This window comes from Zootoca vivipara, chromosome 6, assembly GCF_963506605.1.
Source record: "Zootoca vivipara chromosome 6, rZooViv1.1, whole genome shotgun sequence".
NCBI lineage: Eukaryota > Metazoa > Chordata > Lepidosauria > Squamata > Lacertidae > Zootoca > Zootoca vivipara.
In genome coordinates, this window is record NC_083281.1 from 20101684 (window position 1) to 20127791 (window position 26108).

The 26108-nt window shown below is 47.3% G+C and overlaps 1 protein-coding gene across 1 annotated transcript; it reads left to right on the plus strand.

Moving 5' to 3' along the window:
* The first annotated feature begins 8263 nt into the window (after nt 1–8263).
* Nucleotides 8264–25530, plus strand: DMAC2 (distal membrane arm assembly component 2). The gene is made up of 6 exons (XM_035120774.2): nt 8264–8316; nt 13726–13916; nt 15736–15816; nt 17848–17975; nt 20477–20639; nt 24376–25530. Exons 1-6 carry the CDS (start codon nt 8278–8280, stop codon nt 24593–24595), a joined length of 822 nt encoding a protein of 273 aa, XP_034976665.1. The 5' UTR covers nt 8264–8277; the 3' UTR covers nt 24596–25530.
* Nucleotides 25531–26108: the final 578 nt, after the last annotated feature.

Sequence of the window (26108 nt, forward strand, 5' to 3'; positions counted from 1 at the left end):
ATGAAAAAAAAATGCAAGGAACAAGCAGGGAAAGAAAAATAAAATTCTAACGGCTGGCAAGGGAACACACAGTTCTTTTCCCAACAAAATGTACCTTACACCCTCACACAGGGTCACAGCCCCACCTTCAATGCAAATGCCTGGGGCTGCCCCCTGCACCCCCTCGGCCCGGCCGGGCCCACGTTGAATCCAAGCCCCATTGGTGCAACTTACATAGACCAGAAGTGAGAAAAACAAAACCAAAGGTGCAACTTGCTGAATACTGCGCAATGGCTGCCCAATTGTCTCTAGAGGCAGGGTTATAAAGCCAACACCTCCAAATCTCGGGACTGAAGGTGAATTCACAGATACTGTACAGGTTCATTGCTTGGTGACTGGAGCGCCAGATCACAGTTTGCACGTGAGTAAGGATGGATCGGAGTTGGCTGCAGCTTCCCCAATTTTCAGATGGTCATTTCGAAAGCGGTCGCTGAGTGGACGTTCGTGGTTGCGCTGGTGGTGTCTCGTACGTGGCCTTGCTCGTCCACAAGCAGCTCCTCCCTGGAGAAAGTTTCCATCTCCATCTGCAACTCCTTCAGGTCCTGGATCTCCAACGCGAGCGTGTAGAGATGGCGGAAAAGTGCCTGGTCAGCCCACCGCAATCTCAGCTGCACAGCAAAGAAAGCAATCGTTTTCATTCTCTATCAAAGTCCTGGAAATATATGCACGACAAGGGCTGTATACGCACCAAGCATTTAATGCAATCTGCCCCCCCCCCAAGAATCACGGGAAGCTTAAGCTTCTTGCAGAGCTGCAGTCCCTTGCACCCTGAACAAACTACAGATCCCATGATTTTGGGGGAGGATGTGCTTTAAATGTGTTTGCAAATCTGTGTTGTGCACATAGCCCGGAGAAGTTTTATCATGTAGCCAGAAGCAACTTTATCCCACATTGCTTAAAATTGGAAGACACAATTTGAGTCACATGACTCAAAAATGGTTACGTTTTTGTTGTCTATATTTCAACAGCCCCAAAATTTGAGAGTCAGCAACGCCCCTCCCCTGGTGTTGACCCAGACCTTGTTGCTGGTAGTGAAGACCCCCCCCCATAACAATTCAAGCTTCAGGGCCCCCCAAATATAGGTCCACCACTGGCCAAGGTTCCTCACCGAGGCAAGACGGTTTGAGTGTATTACACCGATCCTGGCCCGGCTGCACTGACTGCCCATTAGTTTCCGGGCTCAATTCAAAGTGCTGGTTTTGACCTATAAAGCCTTAAATGGCTCAGGACCGTGGTACATCAAGGACCGCCTCTCTCCATACCTACCTACCCGGAGGCCCTTCTTCATGTGCCCCTTGCACAAGAGGTCTGGAGGGTAGCAACACGAGAACGGGGCCTTTCCTGTGGTGGCTCCCCGTTTGCGGACTCCCCTCCCCAGAGAGGCTCACCTGGCACCTTCGTTACATATCCTGAGGTGCCGGGTGAAAACAATCCTCTGTAACTAGGCCTTGGGCCTTGTAACTATTTGTGGCCTTTCAAATGTGTTTGGGGGCGGGGTATTGGTTTGTGTTTTGTGCTCTCAATTTTTTTTATTTTTTATGTTGTGAACTACCCTGTGATCTTCGGATGAAGGGCGATATACAAATTTTATAAACAACAACACCACCACAGTGTCCTTCAGATCTTGTTGGACTCCAACTTGTAAGAACATAAGAACATCCTGTTGAATCAGTGCCCTAGCTAGTCCAGCATCCTGTTCTCAAGATGGCCTCCCAGGTGCCAATGGGAAGAAAGAGGAGGAGGAGGGGAGGAGTTTGGATTTGATATCCCGCTTTATCACTACCCGAAGGAGTCTCAAAGCGGCTAACATTCTCCTTTCCCTTCCTCCCCCACAACAAACACTCTGTGAGGTGAGTGGGGCTGAGAGACTTCAGAGAAGTGTGACTAGCCCAAGGTCACCCAGCAGCTGCATGTGGAGGAGCGGGGAAGTGAACCCGGTTCCCCAGATTACTAGTCTACTGCTCTTAACCACTACACCACACTGGCTCTCAAGCAGGACCATCATAGACAATGGCCCAAGAGTTGTGGTCCAAACAAGCACCTGAAGGGCATCTCCTGGCTTAAAGAGGGCCTCACCATTTCACCATGCACCCAGGCGATCTTGTCTTGGAGGCCGGGGCAGCTCCCCTCAAGCTCTTGGGCTGCCTCCTGCTCTCCTTCCCCAGGCAGAGAAAATGAAGGCAAGCTGGGCTCTCGAAACACTTTAGGCAAGGGGGGCAAGCCTTTGAAGGGAGACTCCTCTTCATTGCTCCAGGGCCAGGTGTCCATTGGGAGGTTCTCTGCTCCTGCTTCATGACTCTCCCTGGAAAGTGGAAAAGACCCTGGTTAGTTTGCAGTGACAAGCTCCTCTTCCTGCTGGTCTCCCAGAAACAGGAGAGACATGAAAAGAGTGGAGGAGAGGTTCGCTTCATGCTGGTGCAGTCTCTGAAGAAACACCATGCTTCATCTGCAGCAGCACAACCAGACGCCGCCTTCTGCCCCAGCTGCAACAAAACATGTCTCTCCCGCATCGGTCTCTACTGCCACAGCAGGCGCTACCACCGTCCAACAGCTTGACCTCACCCTCAATGGTGCACGCCTCCGTGGTCTCCTGAGACAGGCAGACAGCAACCGACAAGCTTAAATCCGCAGGTCCTTTCTTTGTAAGATAAAAAGTTCCAACCTTGAACAGGAGGCAGAAAAACTAAATGCACAGTTCCAGTTCCCTCCAGGACTTAAAGAAGTAGTCCCAACAGAGTGGCACCGATTTCGCTCCAAATGTCTGCCTGGATTTCTGAGCCGCAAAATGCAAACAAACAACAACAAACAGCTGTGTGTCTTCCAAACTTTTGTTGGTCAGCAACAGAGGGCACTGGTGCTCATAGACCTGGCATGCCCAGTCTATGCAGACTGAGCTTCCTTTCCCTTTCGTTGCTTGCAACACAGGAAGCTGCCTTTATACCAAGTCAGAACATTGGTCTGTCTACACCAGGGGTGGCCAACTCCGAAGAGACTGCGATCTACTCACAAAGTTAAAAACTTTTGGGGGGTTCAGGGTTAGAGTTAGGGTTGTTAAGCTTTTTTTAGGGAGGAGGAAAGCCTCATTTTCTAGGGGTTCAGGTCAGAGTTGTTGAGATTTTTTAGGAAGGAGGAAGGCCCATTTTTAGGGGTTCAGGTCAGAGCTGTTTAGCTTTTCCACCACAGCCACCCCTGACAATCTTTTGCTTATTGTGGAAAGTCAACTACATTCTGCTGGTCCAGATTGTGGAGAATCACAGAATACTGTTCTCTCTCTCTCTCTCTCTCTCTCTCTCTCTCTCTCTCTCTCTCTCTCTCTCTCTCTCTCTCTCACACACACACACACACACACACACACACACACACACAAGCTCTGAAGGAACCTGCACATTTCGACCCATAACTTTCTTTCTAGAAGGGCTAGAGAATTCCTTTTTAAAAAAATAGAAAAGTGAAAGCTCAGAGTCTTGGGCACCTTCCCAGGGTCACCATCTTCACAGGTTCCAAGTGGGTGACTTTCGTTCTAAGGCAAGGTGTGGGGGTCTCAGGCCTGGAGGTGAAATGCAGCCCCCTAAATTCAGGCCATGGTCTGTCCCTGGGCTACACACCCATTTCCCCAGTTTATGCCCCCCCTCTTTCTGCCCCACACCTTCCTCAAGTTCTTCTGCAAAACTGGAATGCATCCTTGAAATGTGACAATACCTCTTGCTTGCCTGGGTGAGGTCTGGCAGTATGATTAGGGCGTTTTCAGAAACCTTTGCATGGCTGGAACGCAGCCTCCCTACCAAAGGCTGAAGTCACACCCATTGCAGTGCCCACTTTGGCCCACCCCAGAGATGTGGCCTTCGAAAGGTTGCCTGTGACGGAATATGGCCCTTGGGATACAAAAGCTTCCCCAATCTGCAGGCCTCAGAAAAGAAGGGAAAATACAGGATGACAACCCCAGGATGACAGAGCCATGTGGATGCCCCGTACAAACTGGGAGAGCGAAGCACAACAATTCCACACTAAAGTTGTGCCTTTCCCCAGGCACCCTGGATTCCCAGCACCATTTCCAAGCTATAATTCTAAGGCACTGGAGGCTGATCCCTTCAGGTGAATGGGGTACCGCCCCACCAACCTCAGCCAGACCCCAAACTTCCTGCCTTCTTTATTACAATCTGTCCAGGGGGTGGCCCTGCCTGTCAGCTTCCTTCTCTTTGGTCTCAGTGTTGCCCCTTGTAGAATTCAGCTGCAAGCCAGAGACCCAAAGTAGAATTAGTTGGTTCTGCCTGTTGTTGTCTCTAGCGCCACCTGCTGTTGACCTCCCAGCCTTTCACCCTATCAGTCCAAATGGACACCAGCCTACATCCTAAGGGTTCTTCTTTGGGAAATTAAACAGTTAAAACTATGTCAGGCAGGATTACCAGCTGCCTGTTCTACAGGTCTACTTGTTTGCCGACTGGGGTTGCCCGTTCCAACCTGTCCCATCGTTTGCTCACCTTACCAGCCTCAAGCCGGCCTGCATCCTGGTGCGCCTTAGAGGGAGGACTTCAAGGGGAGATGTAAAAAATACAGTAATAATCTTGATGGTGGAATGGCAGAATATGCCTTCAAGGCAGACAGGAAGCTGTCTAGGAGCGGTGGTGGAAGCTTGAGGGCGCTGGGTGAATGCCGGCTTGTGCGTTGAAGCAAAAGGAATGTGACTAGCTAGTCCTGCTTCTGATTATTCCTCAAGATGCCTCAGTCTGGGAGAATACGCAAAGCGGGATCAGGTGAGTGTGACACCTGAGCAGGTAAACATGGGAACTTGGAGCCCCCAACCCATTAACTCCTTTCTTAAGTGGTTCGGAGGATCTTTGAAGCTCTTTATCTCCTTGCATTCCACAGCGGCAGCTGACAGAGAGAGAGAAGCTTGGAAGAAACACACCCAGCTCTGCAAGCGGCCAGCCGGGCTGTCAGTGCAAAGTCCGGGGTGCAGCGGGTGACGGAGCCTATTCATACGCCCTTGTTTTCTCTTTCTGCCCCACAAGGAACAGAAAGTCCTGTCAGGGCACTAGGCAATGAGAGCGCAGGACACTCCCTCACAATCCAAAACACACAGATACTGTACACACACAGAGAGAGAGAGAGAGGAGAAGGAAGTAACACATCATCACACATAATTAACTGAAAGGAATTCCCTGCCACAGGATGTGATGATGCCAGAGGGCTAGATAGAGATGTTTGCTTTTAAGGTCAAGGTAGACTCAGAGGGCGTGAGTCTCTATGACTGTTAGTCATTGCATGATGGAGTGTGTTCATTCTCTCCTTAAAGGTAAAGGTAAAGGGACCCCTGACCATTAGGTCCAGTCGTGACCGACTCTGGGGTTGCGCGCTCATCTTGCATTATTGGCTGAGGGAGCCGGCGTATAGCTTCCAGGTCATGTGGCCAGCATGACAAAGCCGCTTCTGGCAAACCAGAGAAGCACATGGAAATCCCGCTTACCTTCCCGCTGTAGCGGTTCCTATTTATCTACTTGCATTTTGACGTGCTTTCGAACTGCTAGGTTGGCAGGAGCGGAGCTGGGACCAAGCAACGGGAGCTCACCCCGTCACAGGGATTCAAACCGCCGACCTTCTGATCAGCAAGCCCTAGGCTCAGTGGTTTAACCACAGCACCACCTGGGTCTTTTTTATCCCACCAAAACACCCAACAGTCAGGCCACATTCGCAGCACACAATTGAAGGACTATGAAACCACTTTAAACTGTCATGGATTCCCCCAAAGGATCCTGGGATCCGTCGTTTGCTGACAGTTGTTAGGACAGCCCCCCCCCACCCTATTCTCCTCTGAGTTCCCTGTGATGAGGAGATGGTTCTTAAACCACTCTAGAAACAAGGGAATAAGGGAGCTCTGAGAATTGTAGTTCTCCTAACAAATCTCAGCACCCTTAACAAACTACAACAAACAAACAATCGCCCAGGATTCTTTGAGGGAAGTCATGACTCTTTGAAATTACGCCATAGTACTCTAAATGTATGGCATGACTGTGGCCACAGTAAGAGTGGCTGAAAGAATGATCTCTTCCCCTCCCCTTGATATAGGTATATAATTATGCAAACCTCTGCGGGTTCCCTTAAGTCTGCAGAAACCTCTTTCACCTCTCTGTTTGGCGTATTTTAGTATGGGCACCTGAGAGAGTTATTAAGATTAGTATTATACAGGTAAACAGGTCAGATCACACCATACATTTAGAGCAGTTGACATATTACTTTAAACAACCATGGCTCCCCCCAGGAAAACCTGGGAACTGTCATTGGTTATGGGTGCTGAGATTTGTAAGGAGAGCTACAATTCCCAGAGCTCTCTGAAGAGGGATTGATTCATAAACGGCTCTGATAATTGTAGATCTGTGAGGGGAAGTAGGGTCTCCTAAGAACTCTCACCACCCCAAACACAGTTCCCATGATTCTTTCAGGGAAGCCGTCACAGTCCTCTGAATGTGTCCTGTAGATGTGGCCTGCTCTCTCTGAGAACAGATGCTAGAAAATGACATGTAAGGGCAGGTGGCTGTCTCTCTGTACTTGTAAGCTTCCCAGAGCTATCTGCCTACTGCTTTTGAAAGCAGAATGATGGATGCTTTACATTTGACCCTGCAGACCACTCCTGTGGAGCCCAAGGAAGTATTAAGGAAAAGTTATTTTTTTAAAATGATAATTTTTATTGTTTTTATACATTCACGAGAAAAAAGGAGAATACATAGCACACACAAAACAAAACAAAACAAAACAAAAGATAATACACACAATAACAGTACCTATGATTTTTTTTTAACATTCTTCTAACTTTCAAACCATTATTTCTGGGACTTCCCCAGATCCCTCCTAACTGATTTCCCTTTCAAATCAACTTTAGCAATTTCTTACTCATTCTTTTAGGGGACCCAGGTGGCGCTGTGGTTAAATCACTGAGCCTAGGGCTTGCTGATCAGAAGGTCAGCGGTTCGAATCCCTGTGACGTAGCAGTTCGAAAGCACATCAAAATGCAAGTAGATAAATAGGAACCGCTACAGCGGGAAGGTAAACGGTGTTTCCATGTGCTGCTCTGGTTTGCCAGAAGCGGCTTTGTCATGCTGGCCACATGACCTGGAAGCTATATGCCGGCTCCCTCGGCCAATAATGCAAGATGAGTGCGACTGGACCTAATGGTCAGGGGTCCCTTTACCTTTACCTTTACTCATTCTTTTAAGTTATTCTTTAAGACAGTAGCTGGGCAAGGAAATGGTGGGGATGATACATATAGAATAAGCAGAGAACAAGAAGAACATATGTTTAGGGAAGACTGGAAAATGTTTATTGAACATATGGTGGGAAATTGTGTACACTTGAAAACGTTGGCAGCATTAAGATAAATCCAACAGTGTAAATAAGTTTGATGGATGTAATAACGGAATACTGAATGGTTTAGTTTTTGTAAAATATGCAGGGATTTATGATGTGCAAAATAAACTATGGAAAGAGAAGAAGGGAAGTCATTGATATTTTATGGATGTTTAAATGAGTATTCTAAAGTGTAAAACAAAAAAAATTAATGGTAGATGATAGATAGAGGAAATGGTGGGGATGGTAATAGTATTTCTCACTCTGACCTGGAGGAACCAGAAACTCATTGCAGGTTTTGCTTGTGAGCATGTGCTGAATGCCTTCCTTTTATTACACCAACTTACACCCACCTGTACAGTGCCTCTGATCACATGCAGAGTCCTTCAAAGAGGCACTTTAAAAAGAATTATTGTTAACAATGCCTTTGGACATTTGCAGACATTTCCAAAAACCTCATTCTTTCTTTAAATCACCACAATTTTGCAGAAATTAGATAAATCAATGTCGAAAACGACAAATGAATTTCCAGCCTGGTTTCACCAATCTTCCTGTCGTGGCACCTATTCAAAAGAACGAAATCCTGGCTAAGTCAGTAAAACGTTGTCTTGTTGTCAACCAGGGAAGGAGCCTTTATATGTTCAACACCTGATCAAATGAATTTCATCTGATAGCACCACATCGATTTGGACTGGTCTTGCCCTCTTTCCTTAAAAGGAGCTCGTCTCCTCCGCCTTGAGAACAAATAGGGTAAATATCCAATTCCAGGTAAGGGCAAGAAATCGACAGGAGACTTCATTTGCCACCTTTGAGCATGCCCAGAATATACGGCGCATGCTCAGTAGCATTGTAATAGGAGAATAGGTGGCGTTTCGGCCCTCCTTCAAGTGCCCGTAGCGAATGGCACGTGACTTGTCCAAGATGGCTGCGCCCATGTTGGTAAGTGACCTGGTGGAGGTGCATGCCCCCCCCCCCTGGAAATCTTGTCTTGCTTGGCTATGTTAGCAACGGAGCTGGAAGGACGGGGGTGGGGAGTCGGAAACGAGGAAGTGTTTACTTTCACATGGAGAAGAGAATGTGCTATTGTTGCTGCTTTCCATGTGGCTGCTGGGGAAATGGATGTTTTCCCCTCCAGACTAATCTCTGCTCTGCCCGGTTGTCACTTTTCTACGGGCTCTTCGCCCGCGCCGTTAGCAGCAACTTGACAGACAGAAATTAAGCAAGGGGCGTTATTCCTACTGTTGAATTTTTCCGCAAGGAAAGGTTACAAGACATAAAAAAATGGGAACCGGCAACACTCCTTGCATCTCCTGGGGGAAGATGATGAATGCTCATAGCTACTTTGGTTACCTTGGTTGCCAACTTCTTATTTTATTTATTTTATTTTTATTAAAGATTTTCTTGATTTACAAAAGTATGTGCAATGTCTCTTGTAACATTTTTACAGATAAGTTTCATTTGTTGAGACATTGGGAAGAAAAGGGGAAAAGAGGTAGATGGGGGAAAGGGGGGTGGGGTCAGGTGACGATGTTTCCATTTTATTTAATGTATGTGGGGTTTTTTGTCAGCGTTGCTTGCCAACTTCTTATTATACCAGAGCGGCTGTGCTTTAACAGCTGTAACAAAAGAGATAATTTAGTAGCTGGAAACTTTCCCCATTACTGCATCTCTCTGCTGGGGATAGTTTCACCTGTTGCATTTTGCCTGACACCTGCTACTGCTAAAAGCACAGGAGCCTTGCTAGGAAGATGTTAGCAGCACATTCTCTCATCCCAGCAAAAAGGGTTCCTTAGTTGATGCTGCTCTTTCCCTTCCTCTCTCCTTTCGTACAGTCATTCATGGGGTCAGTTGCTCATATAATAGAGAAATGTGTATTGGTTTCTGAGTAGCCGAGTTCATGAGTGTCTAGTCTTTATTTTGTTTTGGCTAAACTGAATCACCTACAACTCCCGGGTTTGCACTTGTTTTCATTAATGTGGATTCCAAAAATAGTGTTTGCTGTGCGACCAGCTGGTGGTGCTATATATCAACAAAAGATGCTGCTTCTGTGTTTTGACCTATTCTATTCCGTACTGTACAGCATTCGTAATATGTAATTTCATAATGTTGGGTTGCTGTTTCTGCCTGGCAGGGCTCTTGTGCTGTTAGCAACTGCATGGCAGACACAAAATGTGTAGGAGGAGTTTTTGCCTTCACTGTTGTCTCCTTGCCAGGAAACCAGTCACCTGCTGGATTTCTGACCTTACCCTGGGTGTGTACTAATTAAAAGGGTTTACAGCTCAGTCCTGGCCACATCTACTCCAGTGTAAACCCTGCTGAATTTAGTGGGGCTTGCTCCCAGGAAAACACGGTTAGGATTGCAGCCTAATCCCATTTAGCTGAGAGTAAGCCCGGTTGAATTTAATGGAGCTTGCATCTGAGTAGACAGCGTTAAGCTTGTGCTGCTAATCCTCTACATCAGGCATGTCAAACCTGCGGCCCTCCAGATGTTTTGGCCTACAACTCCCATGATCCCTAGCTAGCAGGACCAGTGGTTGGGGAAGATGGGAATTGTAGTCCAAAACATCTGGAAGGCCGCAGGTTTGACATGCCTGCCCTACATGTAATTAATTGGTTAAATCAAAATATCGCTACCTCTAATGGCAAACTCAGGTAGTAAGTGCCAAAAGAAGCGGAGCCAAAACAAAACCTAGATGCGTGTATGGTTGTAAGGTTTGTGTGCACGTTCCTGCCCACTCCCCATCTTTTGAGTTCACCCGAAATGTCTGAAGAGGGCTATAGCGGATTGTTGAAGTGAGTTTATGAGGGGAGATGTGAACAGGAGACTTCCCTTGCTCACTGCAAAGTGGCAGCTGCTGGGAGATCACCTCAGCAGCACAGCAGAGGTTTCACCTCTGCAAATACAGTGATACCTCGGTTTACAAACACAATTGGTTCCGGAAATTTGTACTTAAAACCTGAAGCAAACTTTCCCATTGAAAGTAATGGAACGTGGATTAATCCATTCCAGACGGTTCGTGGAGTACTTAAACTGAAAATACTCAAACCGAGGCGTACTTAAACCAAGGTATGACTGCATCCAGAGGAATCTGGTTGCTTGCTGTTAAAAATAGAACATTAACCTAGATGGACTACACGTTCCGATACGGTTGGGCTTCTCTTTCGTCCTTATGGCTGCACAGGAAGAAAGTGTGAGAGGTAACTCTGAAACTGCTGCTGTGCAATTCCTTCCTGGGTTTTGTCTCTTATGAGCAGCTTGTTGTCTGCAGACATTAGCAGATGGGGATGTTCGCTTGCCACACAGTTCTTTTTCTTTCTTCTTTTTTTTACACTGGCCGGTTTAGCAACCCTAGTTTGACAGATCTGGATGTAAGAACTCCAGATCTGAATCCTGGTGAAACAAGATGGGCTCATCAGGAGGGCCAACTGTTGCTTGTGCATATAAAATTGGAATTGTGGCATATTTCTGTGGGTGGGTGTAGAAGGAGGCAAAGAAAGGATGAGAGAGAGAGAGAGAGAGAGAGAGAGAGAGAGAGAGAGAGAGAGAGAGAGAGAGAGAGAGAGAGGACACCAGATCTACATAGACTGGAGACCAGCACAAGAGGGCATCCTGAGCAAGTTTGCAGACGACACCAAATTGGGAGCGGTGGCTAATACCCCAGAGGACAGGATCACATTTCAAAATGACCTTAACAGATTAGACAATTGGGCCAAAGCAAACAAGATGAATTTTAACAAGGAGAAATGTAAGGTACTACACTTGGGCAGAAAGAATGAAAGGCACAAATACAGGATGGGTGACACCTGGCTTGAGAGCAGTACATGTGAAAAGGATCTAGGAGTCTTGGTAGACCACAAACTTGACATGAGTCAGCAGTGTGATGCAGCAGCTAAAAAAGCCAATGCAATTCTGGGCTGCATCAATAGGAGTATTACATCTAGATCTAGGGAAGTAATAGTACCACTGTATTCTGCTCTGGTCAGACCTCACCTGGAGTACTGTGTCCAGTTCTGGGAGTTCAAGAGGGATACTGACAAACTGGAACGTGTCCAGAGGAGGGCAACCAAAACGGTCAAAGGCATGGAAACGATGTCTTATGAGGAACGGCTTAGGGAGCTGGGTATGTTTAGCCTGGAGAAGAGAAGGTTAAGGGGTGATATGATAGCCATGTTCAAATATATGAAGTGATGTCATATGGAGGAGGGAGAAAGATTGTTTTCTGCTGCTCCAGAGAAGCGGACACGGAGCAATGGATTCAAGCTACAAGAAAGAAGATTCCACCTAAACATTAGGAAGAACTTCCTGACAGTAAGAGCTGTTCGGCAGTGGAATTTGCTACCAAGGAGTGTGGTGGAGTCTCCTTCTTTGGAGGTCTTTAAGCAGAGGCTTGACAGGCATATGTCAAGAATGCTTTGATGGTGTTTCCTGCTTGGCAGGGGGTTGGACTGGATGGCCCTTGTGGTCTCTTCCAACTATGATTCTATGATTCTATCCTTTTAAATGTGTCTGTGGGAAGGGGAGTTATTGTTTCGCTGGTTTTTTCATTTGTTTGTTTTACTAATTGCTTGTTTTTATCCTAGTTACAAGTAGGTAGCCGTGTTCGTCTAGTGTAGTCGAAACAAACAACAACAAAAAATCCTTCCAGTAGCACCTTAGAGACCAACTAAGAGAAGTTGCTGAACTGCAATTTATCACCAAACTTAGAACCACGGAGAAACCTGGTCTAAATAAAAACATTGGATTCTTATCTCATTATACAAGATAAAGCTATCTCTAGCCATCTCACCCGTTGCTTTTCCTATGGGACCAATTTGTAGTCGTAAACAGTCGTAAATTCTTCCTGTAAGACCAAATACAGTCATAAACAGTCTGGTTTCCCACCACCCTTCTATATGTGGGGATCTGGTGACTTCTGTTTCAGTGTATCTGAAGAAGTGTGCCTGCACACGAAAGCTCATACCAATGAGAAACTTAGTTTGTCTCTAAGGTGCTACTGGAAGGATTTTGTTAATTTTGTTTTTATCCTGTTATTCATTCGGTGAACCACCCTGAGATCTTATGATGAAGGGCGGTATTTAAACCTAATAAACAACTCCTCCCACCCAACTCCTCCCCTGAAACCAAAATGGTTTCTTCCAATCCCATCTGGTTTGGGGCATGGGAGGTGGGGTTTCACAGGGGCCAATCAAATGGTTGTAGGGAGCTCACAAACTGCGTGGGGGTTATTGCTTTCATGTTCTGGGGGCATTGAGTTGACAACTGTGGGAAGTTGAGCTGCTGGATGAGAGGCACTTGCTTTGGTCTGATCCAGCCGGGCTGCTGTTATGATGCAAAAAGTGGGAGGGATGTGACAGCAAAGAGGAGAATGAGCAAATTCAGAAGTGGGATCCCTTTAAAATATGACCAGGTGGCACCCACACTGCTGTGACGGAGGAGCCAAGGGGCATCCTGTGACGGAGGGGGCCTTGCTCCAGCTTTGACAGCTACCAGGTGGGCTAGGCACTGCTATGGCTTTCCCAGCGGCTGCTTTTCCAAGATACAGTGGAACCTTGGTTCTAGAATGACTCGGTTGACGAACAAATCGGCTCCTGAACGCCGAGAACCCGCAGGAAAGCCCTCTGGTTTTTGAACATTTTTCAGAAGCTGAACATCCAACGCAGCTTCCACTTGAGTGCAGGAAGCTCCTGCAGCCAATCAGAAGCCGCGCCTTGGTTTTCGGTTTCGGGAGTCAAACAAACTTCCGGAACAGATTAAGTTCGAGAACCAAGGTTCCACTGTACATGGTTAAAAAAGCAGGGAAGAGGATTTTCTTAGACTCCAACTCCCATCAGCCCCAGCCAACATGAGCAATGGCCAGGGATGGTGGCAGTAGGGCTGGGTGATAGATCATACCAAACCAGTTTGAAGTCCATATTGTGATATTGGTTTCATAATTTTTGACCTGGTGATGTAGTGCGAATCATGATGTATGTGCGTGTGTGTATATGTGCTATGCAAAAATCACAATGTGGGGGGAAAAGCTTATTTCAGATTTCGTGATATATCAGTATATCGCAATGTTTAGCTGGTGATATATTGTGATGTTGAAAACCACATATCGCCCAGCCCTAGATGGAGAGTTATATTGCAGAATGAATTTACAAGTGGAAAAGTGGAAGAACGGTGCCCTAAAAAGGATTTATTGTGTTAATGTTGGAAATGGTCACGTTACATTTCCAACCTCCCGTTGCAGATGCGAGAAGGAATGAGGCAAAGAAACTGCAATGTTTTGACAAAATGTGTCTTCCTTTCCAAATATCTCTCTCTCTCTCTCTCCCACCCCTACCCCTGGTTTGTTCTTTCTCCAGTTCCGGCACAGCAGAGGCTTCGTCTCATTGTGTTACACCAGCCTCCGGTATAGGAGCAAATCAACTTTCCCGACTCCAGGTCCCGTGAAAAGCAAGTTTCTCCAATACCTGTGCGACCGCTTCTATGACGTCGAAACCATTGTAGACTTTAGCAAGAGGCTAAGTTTATGGAACGCACAAAGGAAAAACAGGTATATGCCCCTGCCTCGTGTTTTTCAGGAACGTTTCTGTTGGGAATCTCAGGTGAGAGACCCACCTAGCAGAAGCCGTCCCCAGTTCCAATCACCACACAGAAGCAGCTTGAGGTCCAAGACACTTTACTGCTGCAGAGGATAAGGCTTCAGTAATACAGTTCTGGGTGCTGATATATATATACAGCTTGTAGGCTTTGGAGATTCAGATACAGGCAACTCCCCACCTATGCACATTCAAGGCACGTGTGACCACAGATGTGTGCACCATTTTCGGGCCCGGAAGGGGGCGGGGTGGAGAACATCCCGCCGACACACATGCACCACCTCCATGCAAATGTACAGATCTATACAAGCACAAAGTATTTCTGTTGCTCCAGCAATTTAAGCCGTAACAGACTCCAGCTCATGGACAGACTCATGCCTTAATGACTTACGGCAATGGCCCAGTGCCCCCTATATAGCAACTGACTTCCCTGACCTTGCACATGTTGCCCTACCTCCTACATGGGGTGATTTTGCCCATGAAGGAAATTAACCCATGTCCATTTCTTCCAACAGTTTCTAGACCAGAGGTGATCCTCTAGGCCAGTGTTTCCCAACCTTGTGCCTCCAGCTGTTTTCGGACTACAATTCCCATCATTCCTGACCACTGGTCTTGCTAGCTAGGGATGATGGGAGTTGTAGTCCCAAAACATCTGGAGGCACAAGGTTGGGAAACACTGCTCTAGGCATTGCTCAGCTCCCAACTCCCACCAGCCCCAGCCGACATGGCCAAAGGGAAGGGATGGTGGGAGTTGTAGTCCGATAGCCTGGCTGGGGATCCTTGGGTCTGGACTGTTTTCACACACTAGCAACGCCTCCTGTAGAATTCTACCCGTGATACTTCAGCTGCAGAATCCATTTCAGGAACCAAAAAGTCGTGCTGTATTGAAAAAATATGACTCTCGAGCCCTCTGGCCCCAAAATGGCAACCAGGCGTTCCATTTTGCCAACTGTAACCCCGGTTTAAGGAGCCATTTGGCGCCTAGCTTATATAGTCATACCTCGGTTTACGTACGCTTCGGTTTGAGTACTTTGTTTAAGTACTCCGCGGACCTGTCTGGAACGGATTAATCCACTTCCCATTACTTTCAATGGGAAAGTTCGCTTCAGGTTAAGTATGCTTCAGGTTAAGTACAGACTTCTGGAACCAACTGTGTCCTTAAACCGAGGTACCACTGTATATCAGAGTTTCCAACCTTGCTTGCGTCTCAGTACTGCCCTTGGAGAGCTCGGTGCGGAGGAAGATGGAGACAAAGTATATAAAAGGATGTCATATAGAGGAGGGAGAAAGGTTGTTTTCTGCTGCTCCAGAGAAGCGGACACGGAGCAATGGATTCAAACTTCAAGAAAGAAGATTCCACCTAAACATTAGGAAGAACTTCCTGACAGTAAGAGCTGTTCGGCAGTGGAATTTGCTACCAAGGAGTGTGGTGGAGTCTCCTTCTTTGGAGGTCTTTAAGCAGAGGCTTGACAGGCATATGTCAAGAATGCTTTGATGGTGTTTCCTGCTTGGCAGGGGGTTGGACTGGATGGCCCTTGTGGTCTCTTCCAACTCTATGATTCTATGATTCTATGAAAGTTGGAAAGGAAAGAGCGGTTGAAAAATGAACGTCATAAAGGGAGCTGCCTACCGCCTCAGAGTAGCTTTAGACCACGTTTGTTTTGTTTTGTTTTAATGCCCTGCTTTAATGTTTCTCGCTTTGGGATCGGGTGAACGACAAAGAGATGGTTACAAGTGGTTTGAACGACTAACACGTCCCAACTTGACCCTCAGATACAACATCCAGGCGAAGAACCATTTCGGGGAAAATATCGCAGCTTGCCTCTTTGTCCTGGCTTTGAAGGGAAGAATTAGGTATGTCAAACGTGCTCTGGCCAAAGCACTGCATTGTGGGAGTTACCTGAGGATTTTCTCAGAGACTCTTGATCCCCTGAGGGCCTCTATAGATTCCCTCTTGGTGTTTTCTTTGATGTTCTTTCCAGTTTTATAGCCCAAGGCAGCTAGAATAAAACTGGGAGGGTGGCTTGTTCTGCCAGTTTTCTGCGGGAGCCATTTTGTTGATCCCAGTCACACATGCATTTAAAACCACCTCTAGAAACCCCTCAGGAAAGGAGAGAGAAAAGTATTTAAAACAACTGTAGCTATTGTTTGCTGAGCTTGTTTGTTCCTTGTTATACAAAAATACATACAATGTATTACAAAGCATAGGTAAAAATACGTTGCCCCTTTTTTTGTTGTTCAATAAATTTATCAACGAACATTTTTTTTATTGATACTTATTCAGAGATATACAGAAATACATACCCATTGTAAAGTATCTTTTTACATAATATGCTGTGATAAAATAGAGATAAAAAAGAGCAAAGTCAGAAAGAAGAAAGTACAAGAAAAGGAGAAATCTAAAGAAGAGAAAAGGAAACGAAAAAACTAATGAAAGATAGAGTAGAAAAAAAAAGAATTCTCTGCAACTGCATACGATTTTCATTCTTTAAGATCCAACCATTCTCTCTTCTATAAACCAGCATTTTTTTAGTCTTAAAATCCAGATATTAAAAGTTCATTTTCTCTTTCAGGCAGAAAGTCCCTAAGAAATTTTCAATCCTTAACAAATGTTAGTGGTGATTTTTCTCTAATTACACATGTTAGCTTAGCCATCTCAGTCCAATAATTTTATCAGCCATTCTTCTATAGCAGGCAAGTCCAACAGGTAGATCGTGATCTACCGGTAGATCACTGGACGTCTGAGGTAGATCACTGGTAGATCACTGGCTCAACATTTTTGCCCTGCACCCCCCAAAAATGGTGCTTTCCTTCTTCCTAAAAGAAGCTCAACAACTTTGACTTGAACCCCCCAAAAGGGGGTAGATCACTGCCAGTTTATACAGTGGTGCCTCGCTAGACGAATTTAATTCATTCCACAGGTCAATTCGTATAACGAAAAATTCGTCTAGTGAATCCCATAGGAATACATTGAATTTTATTTTTATTTTATTTTTTGCCCATAGGAATGCATTAATTGAATTTCAATGCATTCCTATGGGAAACCGCGATTCGCTAGACGAATTTTTCGTAAAACGAATTTGTCTTGCGGGGCAACCTCCGCTCGAAAAATCTCTTCGTTAAGTGAAAAATTCGTCTTACAGGGCATTCATCTAGCGAGGCACCACTGTAACTCTGTGAGTAGATCGCAGTCTCTTGGGAGTTGGCCACCCCTGTTCTATAGTGGGTAAGGTTGCGTCTTTCAATCTTTTTGAGTGTTGCAGTCTCGTCGCAGTAATCATATATTGGAGTAATTGTCCATAATCTTTTTCTAATTGTATGTCCATTAGCCCTAAAAGAAAGAGTTCTGGCTTCACTTGGATATTAACCGGTAAAAATATGTTGCAGTAGAAGCTGATCTGCATAAAAACACATGCAATTTTAAAAAATGCACAAAGGAAGCCTCCGTATCAGTAGCAGAAAAACTTGGCAGCACAGCTAACAGCAAACCGTATTGCCTAAGGCAGTCAAAGACCTCTGAGAAAAGGTTTAAGTTTTTACCTGGTGCTACCTGCCAAGGAGCCAGGTGGAAATCACTGGGTAGAGTATGCCATAATGGGGACCAGAAAAGGGCCTTTTCCCTTGCCATCGTTTTCTGAGCTTCTCTCAAAGTTAGAACTTGTTAACAGTCCGAACCTAAGAACGGTCTTACAAAAAATGCCAGCACCCAAATTCCGTAGAGAGAGAAAGCCAGATTCTGAAATCTGAACCATCCTGCCCGTTTTACACCCCTCGTGCGCACAGACGCCACCTGCTTCCTGCCTTTTGTGGAAGCTGCCCCGTGAAAGAACCACCTACAAGAACGGGTTGTGTCAAAGCAACAAAGCAACATGGTTTTTGTTTTAGGCTCCAGGGGAAAACGGAATGGGAGGACAATAAGGGCGGCTTGGTTTTCCTACACGATAAAGAGGCATGCTTGGAAGGAGCCGACCTCAGCGGCACCATCATCAACTACGACGGCCTGGATAACCTGGGTAATAAGACGTTGTGCTTTTGAGTGTTCAGAGGGCTTTCAGGTGGACGAACCTGTGTTGTCCTCGCTGTAGGAATAGGCAGCTGGAGGCTCTGGGTTCAGATTTATCCGTCGTCCTACCCCACAGCAGTTTCAAGCAGTTGTTAAATTATTGGGGGAGAAGACAGGGGGCTGTTAATCAAATCTGCAAGCCTCCCCTCCCCCCAAATCCCCCAATTTTAGTTAAATCCCCCACACCTTCGTAACCTTCTTTTTTAAAAAGTAGCTAAAGGGTCATCACAGAAGATAAGGAATCTGGGCCTCCTCTGTCCCTCTCTCTAAGGATACGCCTTCCCCTTACTGATCTTACCACTTTCTCCTGGGCCCCATCTACACAATACATTAAATGTACTCTTACGCCACTTTAAGCAGCCATGGTTCCCCCCAAAGAATTCTGGGAGCTGTAGTTTGTTAAGGGTGCTGAGAGTTGTAAGGAGATCCCATTCTCCCCACAGAACTACACTTCACAGAGTGGTTTAACAATCGGTCCCTCTTCTCGGTGAGCTCTGGAAAAGCGGTGCAGGAAGAAGCCCTTCCCTTTTAGCTGTCCTGAATCTTCAAAAATGCAGCCACGAGTTCTAGTTCTAATGCGGCAGGGAGAGGGAGCAAAACTTTTTCCCGACGCACTTTCTCCGGGCCACGTGTAGTTTTACAAACTTCTGTTGTGTCGCCTCGCTGTTTCTCCAAACTAAGAAGCCCTGGGCGCTGCAAACTTTCCTCCTAGGGAAATTGTTCCATCCCACTTGATCGTTTCCGGTTGCGCTTTTCTGAACCCTTTCCAACTCTGCAATCTCCTTTTTGAGGTGACACAATTAGAGCTGTACGCTGGCATTCTTCGTCCCGTTTGCACCAGCCCAACCCCTTAGCAGGGCACAAGCAGGGCGAGTTTTTCCAGGTGAGGTTGATCAGAACCACACACGGTATTCTAAGTGCAGTCGCAACATAGCTTTGTATGATGGTTGCTCTAACAGGAAAATTCAATAATACTAGTAATAATTATATTATTGATACCCCGCCCATCTGGCTGAGTTTCTCCAGGTACTCTGGGTGGCTTCCAACACAGAAACATAATAAAACATCAAACATTAAAAAACATTCCCTGAACAAGGCTGCCTTCGGATGTCTTCCTAAAGTTTTGTAGTTCTTTATCTCCTTGACATCTGACAGGAGGGTGTTCCACAAGGCGGCTGCCACTAAAGCTGCAACTTCACATCTTGCAGTGAGGGAGCTGCTACTCAGAGCTGGATCTCAGTGTGGGGGCTGGACAATGGGGGTGGAGACGCTCGTTCAGGTACACAGGGTTGAAGCCGTTTAGGGCTTTAAAAGTCAGCCCCAGCACTTTGAATTGTGTTTGGAAACCAGTGAAGATCCTTTAGGACTGGTGTTATGTGATCTTGGCGCCCGCTCCCAGTCACCAGTCTGGCAGCCACATCCTGGATTAGTTGTGGTTTCCGAGTCCCCTTCAAAGGCAGCCCCACGTGGAGCGCATCGCAGTAGTCCAAGTGGGAGATAACCAGAGCACGTACCGTTCTGGCAAGACAGTGCGCAGGCAGGCAGGGTCTCAAGTCGGCATACTAGATGGAGCTGGTAGACAGCTGCCCTGGACACAGAACTGACCCGCAGTAGCCAGTGATTTTTTTTCTGGTGATACACAATCATTTAGGTTGAGGGGTGGTGTAGGAAAGGAAACGGCAATGTATCATCAAATATCCACCATGCATCTGATAGAATTGGGCTCTGGGCAACACCTCTTCCCTCCCCCTCACCACCCCTCCACGGTAAATTTGTTAGGTGCTACAGTGCTGCTAGGGACGCGGGTAGCGCTGTGTTCTAAAGCACTGAGCCTAGGGCTTGCTGATCAGAAGGTCGGCGGTTCGAATCCCCGCAACGGGGTGAGCTCCCGTTGTTCGGTCCCAGCTCCTGCCCACCTAGCAGTACGAAAGCACGTCAAAGTGCAAGTAGATAAATAGGTACTGCTCCGACGGGAAGGTAAATGGCGTTTCCATGCGCTGCTCTGGTTCGCCAGAAGCGGCTTAGTTATGCTGGCCACATGACCTGGAAACTGTCTGCGGACAAACGCCGGCTCCCTCAGCCTACAGAGCAAGATGAGCGCCGCAACCCCAGAGTCGTCCGCGACTGGACCTAACGGTCAAGGGTACCTTTACCTTTACCTTTACAGTGCTGCTATGTTTTTACTTTTATCCATAAGCCGCCTTAAGTCCCTGTCAGAGAAAAAGGCAGGGCATGAATAAATACATCATCATCATCATAGGGTTGCAGAGTTCTGATTTGTATCTATTTGTAGCACAGAGCACACACCTGCCTGGACCACGTTACATGCTGGCAGGCATTGCAAGGGGTTGGGCTAGATGACCCTAGGGGGTCCCTTTCAGCTCTGTGATTTGAAGATTGGCCACAGCCAGTTTACAAACTTGCTTTTCCTTCCCGCCCTCCCTCCTGCAGTCAACCAAAGAAACCTGAAGCAGCTGGACCTCAGCAGGTGCCCCTACATCGACGACTGGAGTCTGAGCCGCCTTCACAACTTTTCAGACACCCTGCAGGAGCTTTCGCTGGCTGGATGCCCGCAGGTCACTGAGAGGGGGCTGGCCTGCCTCCACCAGCTCGAGTGAGTACCAGTCAGTCAAGGGGGTCCGAGTCCCGTTGCCTAGCAAGCAGGGGCTAGGAGTCTCTAGGGAACTCTTGCCTGAGAGCAGAATCCACGTACAAAATCAGAGGTCAGGCAATGCAGATGATCACAGAGCCAAGGGTCAAATGGAGAGCAGGAAGCAGCAAGGCAGGGCCAGGAACCACAGGCGTTGTTTCCAGCACCTGACTGCTGCTGAGAGCTGTGTTTAAGAAGGCTGAAGCCAGCTGGTTGTCATCAGTGCCTTCTCTTCCGTGTCCTCGAAGGCTGATCAGCTGCAGGTGGAGTCACAACGCCTTCTCCCCCTTCAGGCTGCAGTTCAACAGGAGAAGCTGACCCCTGGCCCGTGGCTTGTACTGGCACATTTGGAAAGTGCCGGAGGCCATCACAGCAGCCCCCAAAGCCACTTTCCCAAAAATTCAGACCCAGTGGATTTGCAGACTTCCTCTGTGCCAGTCTACGGCTGGGGCTGATGGGAGTTGTAGTGCAGAGCATATCTGGGTGGGGGGCACCTGGTTGGCAATGGCCGCTCTGTGCTGGCCTGCCAGAGAGACAGTTGTGAAACTTGAAAGCCTTGCCATCACCTCATTCGCCTTGCCCGGAGCGAGAAAGAGCAGGTTGTTGCCTAAGGCTCCGGCAGGCAATGGCCTGGCTCACAATAATCTCAAGAATCCTTAGTTAAAATAAATGATGGCTTGATGTGCTAGTGCACTGCTCCCAAAATTGACTTGCAAGCACTTCACACACACACACACACACACACACACACACCCTCTCAAACGCAAGCACACACTCCTGTTACTGCTGGGAAACAAGCCATGGTCTGGTTTGTCATGACGCCCAGTCCAGACTTATGGTTTGTTTCCCCCACAAACTAAGGGGAACTAAGGGTAGGAATATATTTAGAAAAACTAGGATCCTTGCAAGCTTTCAGCGCCAAACATGCTTCCACAAACTCAGAGTAATGGATTAAAACTGGCACACACACACACACACACACACACACACACACACACACACGAGTTTTTAATGTGTACCAGTTTTAATCCATTACTCTGAGTTTGTGGAAGAACGTTTGGCGCTGAAAGCTTGCAAGGAAGGCTTCGGATCCTAGTTGTCTAAATATGTTCCTGCCCTTAGCTGCTCAAGTCACCTTTTGCCCTTGATCTGAAAGGTGATGGTTGGGCTCTGCCTCCACAGCTGGAGGCAACAGTGTTTGCTGAATACCAGTTACTGGAAACCAGAGGAGGGGAGAGGGCACCTGTGTTCGAGTCCTGCTTGGTGGTTTTCCACCGAGGCCCCTGGTTGGCCCCTGTGAGAACAGGAGGCTGGATTAGAAGGCCCCCCTGGCCTGACCCCGCAGGCTCTTCTTACAGATGGAGAACCTGTGGCCTTCCAGAAGTTGTTGGGCTACGGTTCCCAAGAGTTGCAAAGGATGATGGGAGTTGTAGTCCGGAAGCATTTCAAAGGTTTGCCTGTCCCCGATCTAAACCACGCGGACCGAAAGGCGAGGGAAGCACTTTTAAAAGATGCCGTGAGTCAGGCAGAGACAACTGGGGAATCAGGACAATCTGGAAGAGGTTCCGATCGTGGAGCATCTCCTTGATTTGCAACCCTGAGTCAGGACAGGGTGTGGCCATTGCAGATGAGCTGTTCCTTTAGGCTCTCTGGCACCCACAGCGTCGCCAGTTTTACAGAGCTGATTTCCCCTTTCGGTGGTTTCGGGACGGCTGTTCAGGACTGCCCCGTGATGCTGAATGGCAGGAACTTCAGAAGGACCGAGAAAAGGAAATGTTTCTCCACACAACCTGCCATTAGCTTATGGAATTCCCTGCCACCAAAATATACACCAACTTGGGTGTATATTTATTTATTTATTTTTAAAAAGGGATTAAGCAACATTTATGGCGCAGCCAACCTGCCGAGGGCTGTTAGCCATCACGGCTAAATGGAACCTCCACGTTCAGAGGCACTGTGTCTTCGCACCCTTCATAATTCTCTGCTTTAGTAATACGCCAGAAAGTTAGCCGATCTGGTTTGTTGAATTTGTGCGTTGCTCGTAAGTCCCAAAGTGATTTACAAGGATCAAATAAGTAATATAGTAGAAAATGCAATATATATATATATATATATATATATATAATCAGAGTAAACACAAAGCAAGCTTTAAAAAAATGCATGGGAGTGGGTCATATAAGTTAACCTGAAGCCCTGCAGACTAGCTAAAAAAAACCCTTAGGTCGATTGGTTAAATTTGCCTCTAGTATTTTTTTTTTTTATAATGGGAGTGGGCAGTTCTTCTTCAGCCCAGTGGACACGTGCCCTTATGGGTGGGGCAGAGGCAAAAAGTGGGCAGGGCAGCCGATGGGGCTTTTACCTTTGCACAACAGGGCTACATTCCAGCCATGTACAAAATAGACATTTCTGCAACGCCCCCGTCCATCCATCCATCCGCATGAGAGGCACTCAAAGGACTTCTTCCAGCCAATGAACATCACCTGAGGGGGAGCGATGGAGCAACACTGGTGGAAGACCTGTCACAACCCAGGAAGCACCTCAAGGGATTCTGTATTCAGTCCCTGGGTGTGAGTCCCTAGTTTAGGCCTCTGTTTACGAAATTTATGTTTCTCTCCTCACTGCAGAAGGTCCTGAAGCGGCTTCCAACCCAAATAAAAACACGATAGCAATAAAAAAAATAATCGCATAAACTTGTTGAAATCACACTGAAGGATATTCAAGGATTCAGGGTCATAAAAACATAAAACATAAAAACATAACCCCTCCACCCAGCCTATGGTGAACCGTGAAACAAACCATTCAATCGTGGGTCCTAACTATGAACACTCTTCTGCATCCGTATTTTAAATGAAACAACATCCTTGCATTGAGACATGGTGTGTGTGTGTGTGTGTGTGTGTGTGAGAGAGAGTTAGAGAGGCCTTGCCCTTCTGTTATAAGATTACGTTTGCCATCTTGCATAAGGGCTAAGATTAGTTTTCATAAAGGCTAAATTAGTATTTGGCTCAGCTAATTGGGGGCACTGTTTTACTCAACCAGGATGCGGTCAACCGATTGCTGCAAATGATTAATTGGCCACACACTGGAGCCCTCATTAAAATCCCCCCCATTATGGCTTTGCATGTTTAATCTACTGCTGAGTGTTGTTGTTGTTTAGTCGTTTAGTCGTGTCCGACTCTTCGTGACCCCACGGACCATAGCACGCCAGGCACTCCTGTCTTGCACTGCCTCCCGCAGTTTGGTCAAACTCATGTTCATAGCTTCGAGAACACTGTCCAACCATCTCGTCCTCTGTCGTCCCCTTCTCCTAGTGCCCTCAATCTTTCCCAACATCAGGGTCTTTTCCAGGGAGTCTTCTCATGAGGTGGCCAAAGTATTGGAGCCTCCGCTTCAGGATCTGTCCTTCCATTGAGCACTCAGGGCTGATTTCCTTCAGAATTGATCTTCTTGCAGTCCATGGGACTCTCAAGAGTCTCCTCCAGCACCATAATTCAAAAGCATCCATTCTTTGGCGATCAGCCTTCTTTATGGTCCAGCTCTCACTTCCATACATCACTACAACTCTGCCGAATGCCCTCCTCGCTCCCCCCCCCCCTCTGTTGGTAAAGATGCATGAAGGGATCATAGCCACGATCCTGAGCAGAAGGCCAGGAGTGCAGTAGAAATGGCTTTATTAACCCTCCCTCCCTTGTCCTTTCAGGAATCTCAGGTTCCTGGACGTCTCCGACCTGCCCTCCGTCCGCCACAAAGTGCTGGTTCGGATCCGGCTGGAGGAGATGCTGCCTCGGTGTCACATTGTGGGGATGAACTACCCCGAGGGGGTGGACCTGCCCTTGGACTCTGACGGACATGGAGGCGAAATAGAGGAGCAGCAGCAGGGAAGTGCTGGAAGCCAGAAAAAGAGAGGAGTCTCCATTTGAATGGGGAGGGCCGCGTCTCAGAGACTCTTCCCCCCCCCCCACCATCACCACCCAAAGAAATCTGAGCGTTCCCACAATGGCGACACAAAGACAACAAAAGACGTGGTTGCTCTAAAGCAGGGATGGGGAATCTGTAGCCCTCCAGGTGTTGCTGGACTCCAGCTCCCATCAGCCCCGGCCAGCTTGGTTGGTGTTGAGGCATGATGGGACTTTGAGTCCAACAACACCGTTTCCCAACCCCTGTTCTAAAGAATATACGGTGATTTCACCTTCCTTATGTTCCTCCACATAATAAACAGACCCTCCATATTCTGGCAGTGTGTACCTCTGAGCTTTTATCGTTCCCTTTTTTAAAAAGTTTGGTGAGCACACCAGAATCAGAGTTGTTGTTGTGGGCACCTGTCTGTCTCGAAAGGCAATGGAGTGCGCCTCCGGGGGTGTAGTCGAACGGCTGTGTTAGCAGCACCGAAGTGACCTCCCTGGGGCGCAAGCCTGGGCAGTGTGGATGGGGGTCCTGGCTGCTCAGTTGACCAGACCCCCCCCTCTCTGATACGGTCCAATGGAAAGAGGAGCAAGATGTTTGGCACCAGCCAAGGAGTTGATGGAAAGAGGCGTACAAGGCACCATCCAGCTGCCTTAGGGACAACTTCAGATTTGTGTAGGGTTTACTCCAGAGCCTTTTCTTCTCCCAAAGATACCCTGCAAGGCAGCAGAGGGTTAGGATCAGAGTTCCCCTTCTCTTAGATGGGCCACCGTCCCACGTTGACGAGCCCCATCTGAAGTTTTTGGTATAAAATAGCCTGGGTGTCCTGAACTTTCAGCCCCCTAGCAACAAATAGTTCAGTTAATTGATGATAATAATAATAATAATAATAATAATAATAATAATAATAATAATAATATATTATTTATACCCCGCCCATCTGGCTGGGTTTCCCCAGCCACTCTGGGCGGCTTCCAACAGAAAAATGAAACATTAAAAGCCTCCCTGAACAGGGCTGCCTTCAGATGTCTTCTAAAAGTCTGGTAGTTGTTTTCCTCTTTGACATCTGTTGGGAGGGCGTTCCACAGGGCAGGCACCACCACCGAGAAGGCCCTCTGCCTAGTTCCCTGCAACTTGGCTTCTCGCAACGAGGGAACCGCCAGAAGGCCCTCGGTGCTGGACCTCAGTGTCCGGGCAGAATGATGGAGGTGGAGATGCTCCTTCAGGTATACTGGACCGAGGCCATTTAGGGCTTTAAAGGTCAGCACCAACACTTTGAATTGTGCTCGGAAATCTATTGCTTCCTTCTCCAACTGGTGCTGTTCTAGATGTTTTGGAAAACAGCTGTTGTGCTGGTTTGGACAGATGGTATTATTGTGATCTGGAATGTCTGATGTGAAAAAGGCTGACTTAGTATAGCATGCTGTTTCTAACAGACCAACCTGCCCCAAAATGCAGAGCATAAAGGCAACCGGCCTTCCCCGTCATCTCTCAGCACCTGGCATTCAGAGGTAGACTGCCTTTGAAGAG

Bases quoted from the DNA above. Each gene is read 5' to 3' on its own strand.
- DMAC2 (XM_035120774.2), top strand. From the start codon at position 8,278: ATGGCACGTGACTTGTCCAAGATGGCTGCGCCCATGTTG. The intron at 17,976-20,476 runs GTAATAAGACGT...TCCCTCCTGCAG, and splicing joins CGACGGCCTGGATAACCTGG to TCAACCAAAGAAACCTGAAG. The intron at 20,640-24,375 runs GTGAGTACCAGT...TTGTCCTTTCAG, and splicing joins GCCTGCCTCCACCAGCTCGA to GAATCTCAGGTTCCTGGACG.